The 19,577-nt window shown below is 46.7% G+C and overlaps 1 protein-coding gene across 4 annotated transcripts in view; it reads right to left on the reverse strand.

Annotated features, from left to right (window-relative positions):
• Positions 1-19,577, reverse strand: part of LOC129707706 (non-muscle caldesmon-like) — a 175,540-nt gene that overhangs the window by 29,779 nt on the left and 126,184 nt on the right. For all 4 annotated transcript variants that reach the window (XM_055652929.1, XM_055652927.1, XM_055652928.1 and 1 more), the window contains 4 exons: positions 17,916-18,047; positions 8,275-8,785; positions 6,329-6,459; positions 2,511-2,766 (listed from right to left, as the gene is read on the reverse strand). In XM_055652929.1, coding sequence (XP_055508904.1) covers positions 2,511-2,766; positions 6,329-6,459; positions 8,275-8,785; positions 17,916-18,047 — 1,030 coding nt within the window. The remainder of the gene's footprint in view (positions 1-2,510; positions 2,767-6,328; positions 6,460-8,274; positions 8,786-17,915; positions 18,048-19,577) is intronic.

Below are 19,577 nucleotides of genomic sequence, written 5' to 3' on the forward strand. Positions count from 1 at the left end.
CCCAATGGCCTAATTCTGCTCCAATCATGAACTTATGATCCCTGGGCATGTGTGGGGCAACTTGTGTGAGGCTGGTAAGTGCCTGGAACACGCTGCCAGGGATAGTGGTGGCGGCAGATACGATAGTGGTTTTAGAGGCTTGTAGATAGACACGTGGAAATCCAGGGAGTGGAGGGATATGGATCACGTGCAGGCAGAGGAGATTAGTTTAACTTGGCATCATGTTCAGCACGGACATTGCGGACCGAAGGGCCTGTTCCTGTGCTGCACTATTCTATGTTTTGTATTCTTTGTCAAGATTTAAGAGTCAAGACTGTTTATTTGTCACATGTAACAAAATGGAGCAATTAACTTTTTTAGACTTTAGAGACACCACGCAGAAACAGGCCCTTTGGCCCACCGGGTTTCTGCCGATCAGCGATCACCCAGAATACTAGCACTATCCAACATGCTAGGGACAATTTAAAATTTAACAGAAGCCAATTAACCTACAAACCTGCTCGAATTTGGGGTGTGGAAGGAAATTGGAGCACCCAGAGAAAACCCATACTGTGACAGGGAGAACATGCAAACTCCGTACAGACAGGACCTGTAGTCAGGATCGAACATGGGACTCTGGCGCTGTAAGACAGCAACTCTACTGCTGCGCCACTGTGTCGCCCCTCTAGATCTGACCCTTGAACCTTGCTCCCCATTGACCCTTGATATCTGTCAAAACGGTCATGTTTTTTTAAAATACTACTGACTTTCCATGTCGAGACGTTTCAAACTTTCATAAAGTAAAGGAACAGCATGTTTTTAAAAATGTGGTAAAATTACGAAATCACCTCTGACATGTACAAGCACCTTCAAATAAATTAATATTTAAACAATTAAATGTGGCACTACAATCAAAGTCATATATCTTGGCTCAACAGGGCACAGAGACTATGGACTAAATGCCGGTAAATGGTATTAGTATGGATATGTACTTAATGGTTAGCATGGAGATGGTGGGCTGAAGGGCCCCACAGTGCTGTTTGACTCTTTGCTTCTAATATTTCACCATCACGTCAGTGCAATCACATCTGAAGCAAATGGTCTCACAAAATTAGTGCCTGATCAATGGCAACTGAGGGATTCAAGGGCAAATTTTCAGTGGACACAAGGAACTGCAGACACTGATTTACTAGAAAAGACACAAAGTGCTGGGTAACTTAGCAGGTCAGGCAGCATCTCTGGAGAACCTGGATAGGCGACGTTTCGGGTCGGGACCCTTTTTCAGACCGGTTTTGGGGGGTGGGGGTGGGGCGGGAGAAGGTTGGGAAAGTGATGGGGGCGGGACAAAGCCAGGCGAGTGATAGGTGGATACAGGTGTGGGAGGAGGGGTTGATTGGCAAGTGGACAAACGCTAGAGATGAAAAAGTAACAAAAGGATTTGAGATGAGGAGACGGGAGGAGTGACATGTTAAGCCAGAGGCAGGGATACAGGTGAAAGGGGGGTTGAATGGAATGGGAAAGAGAGGGTGGGAGGGATAGTGGGAGAAATGGGTGTGCAAGGTAGGTTGTTACCTAAAATTGAAGAATGGTCATACCATTGGGTTGTAAGCGACCAGAGGTGCCTGCTGGCCCTCCAACTTGTGTTTGGCCTCTCTCTGGCAATGGAGAAGGCCCAGGACAGAAAGGTCAGTGTGGGAATGGGAAGGGGAGTTAAAATGGTTGGCAACCGGGAGATCCAGCAGGCCTTGGTGGACTCAGAGCAAGAGATTGTTGAAACGGTCTTGCCGATGTACAGGAGGCCACATTGGATGCAGTAGACGAGGTTAGAGGAGGTGCAGCTCAACCTGTCTAACCTGGAAGGACTGCTGGGGTCATAGAAACATAGAAATTAGGTGCAGGAGTAGGCCATTCGGCCCTTCGAGCCTGCACCGCCATTCAATATGATCATGGCTGATCATCCAACTCGGTATCCCGTACCTGCCTTCGCTCCATACCCCTGATCCCCTTAGCCACAAGGGCCACATCTAACTCCCTCTTAAATATAGCCAATGAACTGGCCTCAACTACCCTCTGTGGCAGAGAGTTCCAGAGATTCACCACTCTCTGTGTGAAAAAAGTTCTTCTCATCTCGGTTTTAAAGGATTTCCCCCTTATCCTTAAGCTGTGACCCCTTGTCCTGGACTTCCCTAACATCGGGAACAATCTTCCTGCATCTAGCCTGTCCAACCCCTTAAGAATTTTGTAAGTTTCTATAAGATCCCCTCTCAATCTCGTAAATTCTAGAGAGTATAAACCAAGTCTATCCAGTCTGGGTCCCTGGATGCAGCTGAGGGAGGAGGTATAGGGACAGGCCAAACATCTCTGAACGTAAGTATTCGGTGAAGCGGTTGCCTAGTCTACGCGTGGCCTCGCTGAAGAACCTCCAGTGCGTTACTTCAGAAAAATCCCAGCGTTTTGTGATATTTGTGCTGATATGTTGCCACCTCCCACACTCCCTCCCAGCCCACCAGCACCTCCTCTCTGACCCTTACCTCTTCCCTCGCCTTTCTCTCAGCTTCGTCCTGCTGCCTCTTCTGCTCCTCCTCCTCCCGCACCTTCTTGCGCCCCTCCCGCTTCTTCTTCAGCTCCTCCAGCTCCACCACCGCCACCTGCTGCTTCTGCTTCATCTTCTCAAACTCCTCGCTCTCCTTCTCGTCCTGACGCCGCCTCAGCTCCTCCAGCTTCCTCTCCGCCTCCAGCTTGGCTGCTGCTTCCTCTGCCTCTTGGGCCAACTTGGCATCTGAGTGGCTGCACTCCCCCCACCAAAAGCAAAAAGAGCAGCATGTTATGAGGCAAGAAACTGCAGTCCTCCGTCAACCCTGTCACAGTCACAGAGACACAGTCACAGAGACACAGAGTCACAGTCACAGAGACACAGTCACAGAGTCACAGTCACAGAGACACAGTCACAGAGACACAGTCACAGAGACACAGAGTCACAGTCACAGAGACACAGTCACAGTCACAGAGACACAGTCACAGAGACACAGTCACAGAGACACACAGTCACAGAGACACACAGTCACAGAGACACAGTCACAGAGACACAGTCACAGAGACACAGTCACAGAGACACAGTCACAGAGACACAGTCACAGAGTCACAGAGACACAGTCACAGAGACACAGTCACAGAGACACAGTCACAGAGTCACAGTCACAGAGACACACAGTCACAGAGACAGAGACACAGTCACAGAGTCACAGAGACACAGTCACAGAGACACAGAATCACAGAGTCACAGAGACACAGTCACAGAGACACAGTCACAGAGACACAGTCACAGAGACACAGTCACAGAGTCACAGTCACAGAGACACAGTCACAGAGACAGAGACACAGAGACACAGTCACAGAGACACAGAGTCACAGAGTCACAGTCACAGAGACACAGTCACAGAGACACAGTCACAGTCACAGATACACAGTCACAGAGTCACAGTCACAGAGACACAGTCACAGAGTCACAGAGACACAGTCACAGATACACAGTCACAGACAGTCACAGAGACACAGTCACAGAGACACAGTCACAGAGACACAGTCACAGAGTCACAGTCACAGTCACAGAGACACAGTCACAGAGACACAGTCACAGAGACAGAGACACAGTCACAGAGACACACAGTCACAGAGACACACAGTCACAGTGACACAGTCACAGAGACACAGTCACAGAGACACATAGTCACAGAGACAGTCACAGTCACAGTCACAGAGACACACAGAGACAAAGTCACAGAGACACATAGTCACAGAGACAGAGACACAGTCACAGAGACACAGTCACAGAGACACAGTCACAGAGACACAGACACACAGTCACAGAGACACAGTCACAGAGACACAGACACAGTCACAGAGCCACAGACACAGTCACAGAGACACAGTCACAGAGACAGAGACACAGTCACAGAGACACAGAGTCACAGTCACAGAGACACAGTCACAGAGTCACAGTCACAGAGTCACAGTCAAGTCACAGAGACACAGTCACAGAGACACATAGTCACAGAGACACAGTCACAGAGACACAGAGACACAGAGACACAGTCACAGAGACACAGAGACACAGTCACAGAGACACAGTCGCAGAGTCACAGTCGCAGAGCCACAGTCGCAGAGACACAGAGGCAGAGACACAGAGGCAGAGACACAGAGGCAGAGACACAGAGGCAGAGACACAGAGGCAGAGACACAGAGGCAGAGACACAGAGACACAGTCACAGTCACAGAGACACAGTCACAGAGACACAGTCACAGAGTCACAGTCGCAGAGACACAGAGACACAGTCACAGAGACACAGAGTCACAGAGTCACAGAGACACAGTCACAGAGACACAGTCACAGAGTCACAGTCACAGAGACACAGTCACAGAGTCACAGTCACAGAGTCACAGTCACAGCGACACAGAGTCACAGAGACAGAGACACAGTCACAGAGTCACAGAGACACACAGTCACAGAGACAGAGACACAGAGACACAGTCACAGAGACACAGTCACAGAGACACAGTCACAGTCACAGAGTCAGAGACACAGAGTCAGAGACACAGAGACACAGAGACCGAGACAGAGACAGAGACACAGAGATACAGTCACAGAGTCACAGTCAGAGACACAGAGTCACAATGACACAGAGTCACAGAAACAGAATCACGGAGACACAGTCACACAGACATAGAGTGACACAGTCACAGAGACACAGTCACAGAGGAACAGGGAGACACAGAGATACCAGGGTCACAGAGACACAAAGAGACATGCAGTCACAGAGACATAGGGTCACAGGGACACAGAGCCACAAAGACAGAGGGACAGGGAGACACAGAAACAGACACAGAGACAGAGTCACAAGGACACACAAAGACACAGTGTCACAGTCACAGAGAAATAGTCACAGAAACACACAATCACAGAGTCACAGTCAGAAAACAGGGAGACACAGAGTAACATATTCAGAGGTACAGGGTCACAGATACACAAAGAGACATGCAGTCACAGAGACATAGGGTCACAGAGACACAAAGACAGACAAAGACACAGTCACAGAGTCACAAGACACAGCCACAGAAACACAGAGTGACAGAGTCATACACAGTTATAGAGATACAGAGTAATAGAGTTACCAACTCATTTGAGAGTCACAGAGGCAGTGTCGAAGTGTAAACGTTTTTTTGGCACCTGCCTCAACTACCTCCTCTGGCAGCTCGTTCCATGTACTCACTACCCTCGGAGTGAAATGTTGCCCCTCAGATTCCTATTAAATCTTTTCCCTCTCACTGTGGGCCCATAAAGAGGAAGGTGAAGGGGAGAAGGACCTGGAAGGGTGCTTGAACCCAAGATTGATTGGAATCTGAGAGTAAGGAAGAACGTTTTATGTACCAACACTGAACATAGTGAAGGATGAAGTGGAACTGAGGCAGAGGGAGCTGAGAGCGAGAGAGATCGGGAACATGTGGGAGGCAACGCGTTGCTTGAATCTCAGGATGTGAAGAGTGAGTTGTGAAACTCAGTGTATCTGGAAAATAATGCTAAGCATGGATTGGTCCCAATTGGGTGCTGGAATCCACATGGAACAAGTGAGCAGCAGCTGCCTCACAGCGCCAAAGACCTGAGTTTGTACGTTCTCCCTGTGACCGCATGGGTTTCCTCCGGTTTCCTCTCCCATCCCAAAGACGTGCCGGTTTGTAGGCTATTTGGCTTCTGTAAAATCGTCCCTTCAACGTAAGATAGAACTAGTGCACGGGATGCTCATTGTTCGTGCTGACTCGGTGGGCCAAAAGGGCCTGTTTCTATGCTGTATCTCTAAAACTAAAAACTTATGGAGCGAGCCATTGTCTTCAATCAATATTTACTTCCGATGGATCTACCAGAATCGCCTGGCAGCAATGGGCAGCACGGTGGTGCAGCGGTAGAGTTGCTGCCTTACAGCGCCAGAGACCTGGGTTCGATCCTGACCATGGGAGCTGTCTGTGCAGATTTTGTATGTTCTCCCCATGACCCACGTGGGCTTTCTCCGGGTGCTCCAGTTTCTTCCCCAACTCCAAAGGCCTACTGATTTATAGGTTACCTGGCTTCGATAAAAGTGTAAACTGTCCCGAGTGTGTAGGATAGTGCTAGTGTACGTGTGATCATTTGCTTGCTGCTGACTGGGTGGGCCGAAGGGCCCGTTTCCCTGCTGTATCTCTAAAACTAAAAACTTATGGAGCGAGCCACTGTGACCAATCAACATTTACTTCCGATGGATTGACCAGAATCCCCATGGTAAAATGTGGACATCAAAACATGCAACTCCCTTGTTCTTACCTCGACACTCTCTCCGTCTTTTTATATTTCTGTGCGATCTCCTCGTGGAGAGCCTCCCCGTTCTCAGAGCCCACCTTTGACAAATTCTTCTCGCTGCGTTCGACAAATTCTTCCTTCCAAACCTGGCTCTTCTGGGAGTGGGTTTAAACAAAGAGATGGAAACGTTACATCTATCACTGTGATCTGTTAGTTAGATTGTTGTTTGTGAAATGTTTGTTGGGGCGGCACGGTGGAGTTGCTGCATTACAGCGCCAGAAACCCAGGTTCGATCCCAACTACGGGTGCTGTCTGTATGGAGTTTGAACGTTCTCCCCGTGACCTGCATGGGTTTTCTCCAAGATCTTCAGTTTCCTCCCACACTCCAAAGACGTATAGGTTTGTAGGTTAATTGGCTTGGTATTCATATAAAATTGTCCCTCGTGTGTGTAGGGTGGTGTTAATGTGTGGGGATCGCAGGTCAGTGCAGACTAGGTTGGCCAAAGGGCCGGTTTCCACGCTGTATCTCTAAACTAAACTAAAATCACTGCAATGAGAAGCAACCATTTAAATACTTAAATCCACTGCCAGACATTACAAAGACAGTTTCCTCCAAGTACCAGCGACCGTGAAGGATTGGGTATCGGGCAAAGGGTTTTCCTGTTACTTCAGGATAGGTACCAGGGCTGTCAATATGGTGCGGAAGGGAGATGTACCTTAAAGGAAAACTATCAATGTACTGATGGCTTGTTCCATCCCTGCAGGATCTGTAGATAATTCCTGCCACGTTGTGTTTGGCACATTGGTTGGATGGGGATGATAATGCTGCAGGTTAGTAAATGCATTGCAGCTGACATGCAGGGGGACATTGTCTGCACCTCTCCCTGTAGCCTGGCACTGTAGCTGTGGTTTCACAACATTAAATATTAACTCAGACAGGTGCAGTGCTGTGCACACACCAACCTGCTCTGAACACACTGCCCCTGTGAGCTATTCGTGAATGTGGACCGCCCATTTACAGACATTAGTCTTGGATTGTACTCTCACTACCATCACCCGTCCTACCAGGCAGATTTAGGCAAATCCATAACCGGCCCGCTATTGTGCTATCGTGCTGCGGTAAAATAGTTTTTAACGTTTTATTTCTAGTCTGTGGGTGATACAGCAGCACACCTGGTAGAGCCGCTGCCTCACTGTGCCAGAGACACGGGTTTGATCCTGTCCTCGGGTGCTGTCTGTGTGGAGTTTGCACGTTCTCCTTGTGACCATGTGGGATTCCTCCGGGTGCTCCGGTTTCAATAGACAATAGGTGCAGGAGTAGGCTATTCGGCCCTTTGAGCCATCACCGCCATTCAATATGATCATGGCCGATCATCCAAAATCAGTACCCTGTTCCTGCTTCCTCCCCATATCCCTTGATTCCGTTAGCCCTAAGCTGCATGTCCCGCTGAATCACTCCAGTATTTTGTGTCTACCGAGTTATATCCAACTCTCTCTTGAATACATCCAGTGAATTGGCCTCCACTGCCTTCTGTGGCAGAGAATTCCACAGATTCACAAAAGTTTTTCTTCATCTCAGCCCTAAATAAATCCCTTATTCTTAAACTGTGACCCCTGCTTCTGGACTCCCCCAACACCGGGAACATTTTTCCTGCATCTAGCCTGTCCAATCCCTTAAGAATTTTATTTGCTTCTATAAGATTCCCTCTCATCCTTCTAAATTTCGATCCATTATTTTAACTTTTCTCAGTCCCGCCATCTCGGGAATTAACCTGGTGAACCTACTCTGTACTCCCTCAATAGCAAGGATGTCCTTCCTCATATTAGGAGACCAAAACTGCACACAATACTCCAGATGAGGTCTCATCAGGGCCCTGCACAACTTCAATAGGACCTCCTTGCTCAAATACTCAAATCCTCTCATTACTTATGCCTTAATGATTCTATAAATAAACATTATCAATTTTTACCTTCTCAATTTGGAACTTTGGCTTTTCAAACTTTTCTTCTACTATCACCTTCTTTTTCTCTTCCGGCTTGGGCTTGTGCTCTGGTTCAGGCTCCAGTTCCGGTTCAGGCTCGGGCTCTGGTTCCAGTTCAGGTTCTGGTTCCAGTTCAGGCTCCAGTTCCGGTTCAGGCTCAGGTTCCGGTTCCAATTCCGGCTCCGGTTCCACTTCTGGTTCCGGCTCAGGTTCGGGTTCGGGTTCAGGTTCAGGTTCGGGTTCAGGTTCAGGCTCTTGCCGCCACTCGTTCCTTCGGTTGCTCTCCCTCTCTTCCTCCTCCTCTCTCTCGTTTCCCTGCAGCTCTCCAGAAGTGTCTTGAGTTTCTCTTATTGTCGGGTCGAACGCGCTTTGGAGCTCCATGGCCTCTTGAAGACGCTTCTGACGCCGTTCCTCTCGTTTTTGCAACCTCTCTGCCATCTCATCGTCACCGTCCATTATGGTCGGAGCTCTGGAAACCTTGCTCTCTTCCTCCATTGCACTAGAGTGGGAGAACAGTTATTCCAATCAGAGTTTGCATCACACGTTTAATATGTTCATAACAGCGTTGAAAAGTATTACTTTTATAGAAAACTCACCACCCTCTGGCCTTGCCCCATCTGTCATCCCTTCTTCTCCCCACTCCCATCGGGCAAAAGGTACAGAAGCATGAAAGCACGCACCACTAGACTCAGGAAAAACTTTTCCCCCTCTGTTATCAAGCTTCTGAATGGTCCTTCCATAAGCTTCCATAGGGTCCTGTCCGATTCACCTCTAACCCATTGCGGACATTAGACTTTGTCTATGGAACTGGTGCGCCAAAATGCTGAGAATCTGCGTTCTGTATCTTTCTCCTTTGCTCAATCTATTGCACTTGAGATACATGGCATGAAGAAGGGTCCCGACCCAACACGTCACCTGTCTATGTGGTCCAGAGATGCTGCCTGACCCACCGCACGTTGTGTCTTTTATTGTACTTAAGTTTAACTGGATTATATTGGTATAGTATTATCTGGTTTGACTGGATAGCATCCAAAGCAGAGTTTTTCACAGTACCTTGGTTCACCTGGCAACAACAAACCTAACCAAAGCATAAAACAATTTGTACTATCACCAGTACAGACTCCACCTGGAAAGACATATTCAGATATTGCCTCTGGAGTAAGCATTTCTTGATTTGGTCAAAACTGCTCCTCTTTAATGGGAAACCAAAAGAGTCTTGACCTAATTAAATATATTTAGCAGTGATATTGAGTGTCCTCTACACTCCATTAATAATAGACTTGATGTTAGCCTCCACCAGAAGATTGGAGCAGGAGTAGGCCACTCGGCCCATCAAGCCGGACCTGCCATTAATAGTCATAAGGTCATGTGATAGGAGCAGAATTAGGCCATTCAACCCATCAAGTCTACTCTGCCATTCAATCATGGCTGATCTATCTCTCCCTCCTAAGCCCATTCTCCTGCTTTCACCCTATAGCCCCTAAAATTGTATGATTCAATGAGTTCAAGAGCTAATCTATGGTGTAGGTCTGACAGTCTGGGTAAGGACATCACTGAACCAAATGGGGGTCTGAAGGAGGGTCTCCACCCGAAACATCCCCTATCCATGTTCTCGAGAAGTGCTGTCTGATCCGCTGAGTTACTCCAGCAGTTTGTGTCTATCTTCCAGGGTCTGCCAGCTTTGCAGTCGCTCATCGTTCGTTACCAAGGCAACCGTAGTTGCTATTTTTTTTAAACATTCCAGGCTTGTAGGTCAAGTCATTGAGGCTACGTTACCAGAACTGATCTTTGCCGGGGAGTGAACAAGTTCAAGGCAGTTGGGACCTCTCGGTTATTTCCGAGACCCTGGCTTATTCCCTGGTGTAGCAAGGCTCTGGGTTGGGAAGAGACATTGCTGAGATTGTGTTTACACGATCAGCAAACAAGGAATGACAAAGGTCAGAAGCGCCTCATTCCTGAACACATAACACATCGAGATGACTAAGTGGGAGTTTTAAACTCGCATTTCTTTAACATAGCGAGTCCTGGTGAGAAATTGCACAGTGACTTTACTGGTGCAATAGACAGCTGCAATGTATAATGCAACTACCCAATAGAGGAAATACTAATTAGGGCAGCACCGTGTCGCAGCAGGTAATAATAATAACAATAAATTTTATTTATGGGTGCTTTTCAAGAGTCTCAAGGACACCTTACAAAAATTTAGCAGGTAGAGGAAAAACATGCAAGGGAAATGAAATAAATAGTAGAGACATGACTAGTACACAAAGTAAAGACAGAATACAATTCAAAACACAATATTAGGCAATTAATGCACAGGTAGAGCTGTTGCCTCACAGCGTCAGAGACCCAGGTTCCATCCCGACCTCAGATTCTGCCTGTGAGGAGTTTGCATGTTCTCCATGTGACCGCGTGGGTTTCTTCCGGATGCACCGGTTTCTTCCCACATCCCAAAGACGTACAGGTTAATTGGCCCTCTGTATATTGTCCCCAGTGTGTAGGGAGTGGCTGAGAAAGTGGGATAACTTAGAACTAGTGTAAATGGGTGATCGATGGTTGGTGTGGACTGATGGGCCTGTGTCCAAGCTGTATCTCTTAAACCAAAACTAAAGAGGTTCATTCCTGAACACATAACACATCGGGAGGACTAAGGGGGAATTTTAAACTCGCATTTCTTTGGCCTAGCCAGTCTGGTGAGAAATTGCATATTATCATTCCTGCTATAATAGAGATGCAGTGTCTAATGCGAGCACCCAGTCAGGAAGTGTTGAAACGTCTAATCTGACCTTGTTGCCCATTTGCCCGTATTGGAACCGTAGCAAAAATTACTGAGTTCTCTCGAAAGGATGTGGAGATAGCATGTGTAAGTTTGCAAAGACACACACATCTGGACGGTAGAAACAAGGAACTGCAGATGCCGGTTAATAGACAAGTGGACACAAAGTGCTGGAATAACCCTTCTTCATCTGAAGAAGAGTCTAGGCCCAAAATGTCACCTATCCACCATGTGCATCAGTGAATTATCTGTACACTGTGCATTTTCTGCACTGTGTGGATGGCTCGATTGTAATGATGTATTTCCGCTGACTGGCTAGCACACAGCAAAAGCTTTTCACTGTACCTCGGTACACGTGACAATAAACTAAACTCACGTTTCAAAAAAGCATGGGAAACACAAAATGCTGGAGGAACTCAATGGGTCATGCAGCATCTGCGGAGGGAATGTGCAGGTGATGTTTCAGGTTGGAATTCTTCCTCAGATTGGAGGTTGTGGATTCGAGCAAGATTGTTTTGCTTAGACCCCAGGGTCGCGCTGAAGAGCTGCTTCATCTCCAGGTTAATGCGTTCACATTAACCTATCCCTGATGCCAACTGAAAAGGTTTCAAAGATCCCCCAACACTTTTCGATGAAAATCAAAGTCGTCCTTCCCAATGTCATTGCCAATGCTCTACCCACAACCAAAAGAGGTTTAAATAGTCTGAAGAACGTCACGTTCATTCCCTACATAGATGCTGCCTGACCTGCCATGTTCCTCCAGCACTTTGTGTTTTGCTCGTGATTCCTGCATCTGCAGTTCCTGGTGACTCCATGTCAACATTCCCGGATTTAATGTGTACGAAGGAGCTGCAGATGCTGGTTTCAACCGAAGATAGACACAAAATGCTGGAGTAACTCAGCAGGACAGGGGGCATCTTTGGAAGGTGGAATGGGTGACGTTTCGGGTCTAGACCATTCTTCAGACTGACGTCAAGGGAGAGGGAGATACATAGAGACGGAAGTGTGAAGGTGTGAAAACAGGGCAAAGGGAACGGAGATCAAGGAAAATGTAGAATAGATGGGAGAAGGTAACATCAAAGTAAACAGAGATGGCGGAGACTGTAAAACTGGTCGGAGAACTGGGAATCAACCTGAGGCCAGGATCGAACCTGGGTCTCTGGCGTGTTGATGCAGCAACTCTACCACTGTGCCATTGTGCTGCCCAACTGTGTGTGCTGTGTGTTGCTGTTGCTGCACACAAGGAGGCCTTTCTGCCCAGTAAGGGCATGCCGGCAGCAGGGACTATAGTGTTGAGACAGCTGCAAACGTGGCTCAGATTCCCTTGCTCAAAATACTCGCATGTGGATGGCGGGGGGGGTTAAATGACACAAAACCATCAATGTGTCATGCGGAAGGCATGCCCGTTTCCTGAGAGATGACGGCACTGGCCATCTACGTTCTGCCAATTCCTCTCATGAACTTGTACACCTCTTTCAAAACACCCCTCAGCCTCCTGCATTCCAAGGAATAAAGTCTTAGTCTGCCCAGCCTGTCCCTATTGCTCAGGTCCTAGAGTCCTAAAAATATCCTCATAAATCTTACCTGCACCCTTTCCAGTTTAATGTCAGCTTTCTTGCAGCAGGGTGACTAAAACTGAAGGCAGTAATCCAAGCGTGGCCTTGCCAACGGCTTGTACAATGGCATGACTTCTATGCTCAATCCCTCATGAATGAAGGCCAGTGTGCCTCAAGTCATCCTCACCTCCCTACCTACCTGCGACGCCACTTTCAGGGAACAAACTCCCTCCTCAGCTGGAAGGAAGTAACCTCAGTTTCATATCTTGTTGCAGTGAAATCCAAAACTTTTTTTTTTCAAATTTAATTTTCCTCTGAATGAAGCTGTTATTTAGTCTGAAGGAGGGTCCCAACCCGAAAATTCAACCATCCTTTTTCTCCAGAGATGCTGCCTGACCCGCTGAGTTACTCTAGCACTTTGTGTCTATATTTGGTTTTCTGGCATTTTTTTAAAAACAGCAGCAGCTCGCAATGTGAAGGTTATTTTATTCCTCCCCAACCTCCCTTTCAGAACGCAGTAGCTCAGCCACAATAAATTCCCCAAGTTCTACAAATGTTATCCAAGCTTTGGCTGGGTGAGCTGCCATCCTCCTGTTACGCAGCGACATCCGACTTCACCGACTTGAATTCTGCAGATGTTGTATAAAATTTAAATTGTCAACACCTTTCGGTGACATGAGAAATGATTCCGAAAAAATGACTTCTCTGCAGGATTGTAAAGTCGGTGCTGGTGATATGTGAAAAGGGAATTTAAATGCAGAGTCCTCCAAATTTATTTTTGTGAATTGGCAGCCAAAGGTCGCAATGACGCAAATTATAAATCCACTTTATTGTGCTTGGCTGCTGAGGCCACAGGGAGCACAGACAAAGGATTATATGGGCCTCTTTGGCAACAGAACCATGAGCAAATTAGTTGTTGTTCACTGGGGCTATCTTAGACATACACTTGCCAATTGAACACACCATTTAGAACCATAATACTTAGGAGCAGAATTAGACCATTCGGCACATCAAGTCAGTCCCACCATTCTATCATGGCTGATCTATTTTTCCCTCTCAATCCCTGCCCGTAATCTTTGACGCCCTTACTAATCAAAAATTGTCAATCTTCGCTTTTAAAATATCCAATGACTTGGCGTCCATAGCCCTCTGTGGCAATGAATTCCACCGATTCACCACCCTCTGGCTAAATAAATTCTTCCTCATCTCCATTCTAAGGGTAGTTCTTTTATTCTGAGGCTGTGCCCTTTGGTCCTAGACTATCTCACTTCTGGAAACATCCTCTCCACATCAACTCCAAACTGCCAGAGCTATCAATAACAACTCACGCACATGATTGTCATAATACTTAAATGATATGCTTCAGAGTTTTTGTAATGAATATTTCTGTGCTATTTTTAGAAAAAGTATCTAGTTGGGAATTAAGACCCGAGACATCACCGATCGATGTTCTTCAGTGATGTTGCACCGAATGGCTGAATTACTCCAGCATTTTGGGTCTTTTTTCGGATAAACCAGCATCAAGGAATTAATCCCCATTTGCTAATTCAAAATGCATTATTAGTCATGCAAGTATATGGAACTTCACGCCATGGATAAAACTTCAAAAGCAGAATGGTGAACTTAGTTGAAACTCTAAAGTAAGGGAAGCACTACTGATGGCAGTAACCATTAATGGGTGTACTTTTAGTCTCTAGAATCAAACATATTTTAATCACTGAAGAAGGGTGCAGACTTGAAATTTTGCCAGCCCATTCCCTCCACAGATGCTGCCTCTGAGCTCCTCCAGCACCTTCTGTTTTGCTCAAAATCCCAACATCTGCAGAGAACACAGTGCTTCATAGTTTAGTTTAGTTTACTATTGTCCCATGAACCGAGCTACAGTGTACAGCTTTTGTTTGTGTGCTATCCAGTTAAAGAAAAAACTATACATGATGATAATCATGTCTTCCACAGTACACAAAAAGGGTACAGCATTTAGTGCAACTTGCCCACCAACATGCATGCCCCAGCTACACTAGTCCCAGCTGCCAGTGTTTGATCCATATCCCTCTAAACCTATCCTATCCATGCACTTGTCTGAATGTTTCTTAAACGTTGTGATAGTACCTGCCTCAGCTACATCCTCTGGCAGCTCGTTCCATGTGTAAAAAAGTTATCCCTCAGAGGAGAAAAGAAATGATTTTGCCCAGACGGCGGTAAATTCTCAGATTTCTTTACACAAGAGGGGTGTGGAGGTTCAGGTGCTGAGTATATTCAAGCCAATGGATATTTGGACATCAAGGCAATGTAGGAACGTGAGTTTAGCACGGGAAAGTGGTGCCGAGGTAAAGAATCAGTCACCATCTTAATAAATAGTGGAATAGATTTGAAGGGTGAATGTTCCTGCTTCTAATTCTCACGTTACGTGCATACACGTGCGACACTGTGGCACAGCGGGTAGAGCTGCTGCCCTACAGTGCAAGAGACCCGGGTTCGATCCTGGCCTTGGGTGCTGTGTGTGCAGAGTTTGTATGTTTTCCCTGCGATGGCGTGGGTTTTCTCCGGGTTCTCCGGTCATCTCCCCCGTCCCAAAGACGTGCAGGTTTGAAGGGTGATTGAGCTCTGTAAATTGCCCCTAGTGTGTAGAGAGTGAATGAGAAAGTGGGATAAGGTAGAGCTGGCATAAACGGGTGATCAATGGTTGGTGTGGATTCAGTGGGCCGAAGGCTTTGTTTCCATGCTGTAAACTAAAAACTACTGAGTCCATGATTTGGGAGTTAGAATACACAAATCCACCAGGGGGCAGCAGGGACAGCTCTGGAACAGGGCACAAGAACAATGGGGAATAAATTGGATTTGTGGCTCGTCCGGGCAGTTTTGCCTGCTGCTATTTCTGGACTTAGCAGGGCGATGAGTTTTAGGTTTGGATTTATTATTGTCATATGTACCAAAGTACAGCGAAAAGCTTTGTTTTGCCTGATATCCATTCGGATCAGATAATACTATACATAAATGCAATCCAGTCAAACTCAAGTACAACAGGTGGGGCAAAGGGGAAGATACAGAGTGCAGAATATAGTTCTCAGCATCGTAGTGCATCAGTTCTAGAGACAAGGTCCAATGTCCGCAATGGGGTTGAGGTGAATCGGACAGTCTCTAGCTTATGGAAGAACCGTTGAGAAGCCTGATAACTGAGGGGAAGAAGCTGTTTCTGAGTTTGGTGGTGCATGCTGTCAAGCTTCTGTACCTTCTGCGGGACGCGAGCGGAGTGGGCCAAGTGTTTGATTACGTTGGCTACTTTTCTGAGGCAGTGTGAAGTTGGAGTTGATGGTGGGGAGTCTGGTCTGTGTGAATTTAGCAATTCATTTCTCCCGTGCTGGGTGTAACGTTTTGGGAACAAATTTCCCATATGTGATCATGTCTGATTCACAGCCAACACGATTAACTTATTAAATTCACTGTCTGGGCCTATTCCATCTCCCTGTCTGACTCAGTTATATTCACCCTGCAGCCATATCTCTCAAAAACCCTCCTGTCTCTTTATGTCTGCGGTCAGGCTCACTGGCTTGTAAAATTGACACCATGTTACACAACAGTCAATAAATTTACTTTTTATTTGAGTGAAATATATTGAATGTAATGATCTGAAAGGGACAGGTTAGGCAGGATTTCAGAAGTTGGCAGGTGCAGGAGACTGGCTCTGCTCCACATAGCCATAAATGTAACATAGGAAGACATTCCGCTTGGATCCAACTTCTACATCTTGGACTTATGAATGGATCAAGGGCTTTGTGAATGGGAAATGATTTGAGACATTGGAATTTCGTGCTCGGACAAAGCAAATAATTGTCTGAAGTAAACTGCACTAGATCCTGTTTCTGGTGCTGGACACAGATGATCTTCTACTGGGCGGCACGGTGGAGCAGCGGTAGAGTTACTGCCTTAAAGCACCAGAGACCTGGGTTCGATCCCGACTACGGGTGCTTGTCTATACAAAATTTGTACGTTCTCCCCGCGACCTGTGTGGCGTTTCTCCTCCTACACTCCAAAGTCGTGAAGGTTTGTAGACTAAAGATAGTATACGTATGCGGGGATCACTAGTCAGTGCAGACTCAGTGGGCCGAAGGGCCTTTTCCCGCGCTGTATCTCTAAACTAAACTAACTTAACTATTACTTCATGATCGGTAACAAATACCGCTACTTTACTGTTGCACTTCTCCATCCATCTCCCTTCATCTTGGAAATCTAGCGCTCTAACTCTGAGCTGTACCAACCCGAAATGTCGTCCGTCCATTCCCTCCACAGATGCTGCCTGACCCGCTGAGTTCCTCCAGCACTTTGTGTTTTACTCAAGGTTCCAACGTCTGCAGAGATCATGGTGCTTCATAATTCAGTTTAGTTTAGTTTATTATTGTTAGTTATTATAGTTATTTCAGTCAAAGAAAAGGCTATGATATACACAAAAAGCTGGAGTGACACAGTGAGTCAGACAGAATCTCTGGAGAAAAGGAATATGGTGATGTTTCGGGGCGAGACCCTTCTTCAGACCCGACCCGAAACGTCACCTATTCCTTCTCTCCAGGGATGCTGCCTGACCCGCTGTGTTACTCCAGCTTTTTGTGTCTACCTTTGGTTTTCTGCAGTTTCTTCCCACATAAAACAAAGAGTATACATGAATACAATCAAGTCACCCACTGAGTCCACACCAACCAGCGATCACCCAAACACTATCCTACACACAGGGACAATTTACAATTTACAGAAGCCAATTAGCCTAAAAAACCTGCAAGTCTGAGGGAGGAAGCCCACGCAGTCACAGGGAGAACATATACACTCCACACAGACATCAGCCGAGGAATCGAACCTGTGAGGGAGCAGCTATACCATTTACTTCACTGCGTTGCCCCTAGCATAGCTTTAAGATGAGCGGTAATGTTAAAAGGAGATGTGCAGGGCAATATTCTTACACCGAGGGTGGTGTATAGATCCGTGTATAGATCCGCATGAAAAAATGGAATTTCACTAAAGAATTAATGATAAAATACCATTGACACATTAACCCATTGACCAGTTAACCAATTGACCCAATAACCCCATTGATCCGTTACCCTATTAACCTATTGGCCAATGGAAGGAACACTGTCTCCAGGGGTATATTGGTCAGAGAATGGTGCCCTGCACATACACCTCTGCCTCCGTCCCACACTCCTTCCACGTGCAGCTCTCTGTGGTAAGCTGTGTGCTGACCAGTTGATGCAGTCAGCTGGAAGATCCAAACTGGGGACAATGAATCTGTTTGAACCCGGTCTGTGTACCTGCTGCTTTGGGAATTGAATTCCACGGTGTCCTGATTGAGCGCAGAATCCCGCAGCCGCTCCTGGCGTGCCTTGCGACGACGTTCTTTGGCCAGTTCTTCCTCGTCATCATCTGTGCGCTGGTTGGTCATTCTGTAGGCACAAGAGAACTTGCCGTGAGCACTTGCTACCTTCTCTCACTTTATAACAGTCGCAATTACGCAATTATCTTGCACCTACAGTTCAAACGTACACTCCTTCCACCCAGCATCTATCAACCAAAAGCAACCAGGCATTAAGACTGTACCCAAAATACAAAGCGCCAGACAGCACCTGCGGAGGGAATGGACAGAAGACTTTTTGGGTCAGGACCTTTCTTCTGGCTGCCAGTAAATGTCCCATTCAAGAGTCAAGTCAAGAGTGTGGATATGATCAATAACAGAATAATGAAATTCTTACTTGCAGCAGCATAACAAGCAAGTAAACACAATACACACAGATAATATATATAATAAATAAAAATTCAAGAAATTAATTACCCCAATACTAGTGTAAAAAACCCAGAAACCCTTAGTGGATCCAAAGACAGTCCATAATTGAGGTTAGTATTGTGCAATAGACAATAGGTGCAGGAGTAGGCCATTCGGCCCGGCACTGACATTCAATGTGATCATGGCTGATCATCCCCAATCAGTACCGCGTTCCTGGCTTCTCCCCATATCCCCTGACTCCGCTATCTTTAAGAGCCCTATCTAGCTCTCTCTTGAAAGTATCTATTGTTCAATAGCTTGATGGTTGTTGGGAAGAAGCTGTTCCTAAACCTGGACGTTAGTTTTCAGGCTCTTGTACCCTCTTCCCAATGGTTGGAGTGAGATGAGAGCGTGGCCAGGGTGGTGTGGGTCTCTGATGATGCTGGCTGCCTTTTTGAGAGTAACTCCTGTAGATCCCTTTTGATAGCGGGGAAGTCAGTAGCCATCATGGACTGGGCAGTGTTCACCACTCATTACAATCGGGTTCATTCCTGTGTGCTTGAGTTGCCAAACCAGGCCATGATGCCACCAGTCAACATACTCTCGAGAGTGTTCGTCAACATTCCAAACCTCCTCAATCTTCCAAAGATGTAGAGTTGTTGATGGGCTTTCTCTATGATTGCATCAATTTGCTGGGTCCGGGACAGATCTTTAGAGATATGCACGCCCTCGAGCTTGAAGTTGTAGACTCAGAAGGGTCCAGACTGAAAGTGTTGCCTGTCCATTCCCTCCGTAGATGCTGCCTGACCCGTGTACTTCCTCAAGGTTTCAGTATCTGCAGTGAACACGGTACATCATCATTTATTTTAGTTTAGGTAATTATTGTCACATGTTCTTCCAGCACTTTGTGTTTCGCTGAAGATTCCAGCATCTGCAGTTCCTTGTGTCTGTCTCCATTGCCCCCATTGTTCATCAGTGGGGCCCCCAGATGGTGTTTTAATCTTGTCTTGCATCACGCACATGGTCCCTGGTGAAGCGTGCACAGGAAGGGGAAGTCACGCCCTTTGGTTCTCCATGCGGACATTCAATTAGCAGTGAAACTGTAAATAGGCAGGGCGGTTTCAGCAATCAGCTGAAACGACAACATCAACCAAGGTTTTAGTTTAGTTTAGTTTAGTGATACATCGTGGAAACAGGCACTTCGGCCCACCGA

The sequence above is a fragment of the Leucoraja erinacea genome, chromosome 22 (assembly GCF_028641065.1).
Source record: "Leucoraja erinacea ecotype New England chromosome 22, Leri_hhj_1, whole genome shotgun sequence".
In the NCBI taxonomy this organism is placed as follows: Eukaryota; Metazoa; Chordata; class Chondrichthyes; order Rajiformes; family Rajidae; genus Leucoraja; species Leucoraja erinaceus.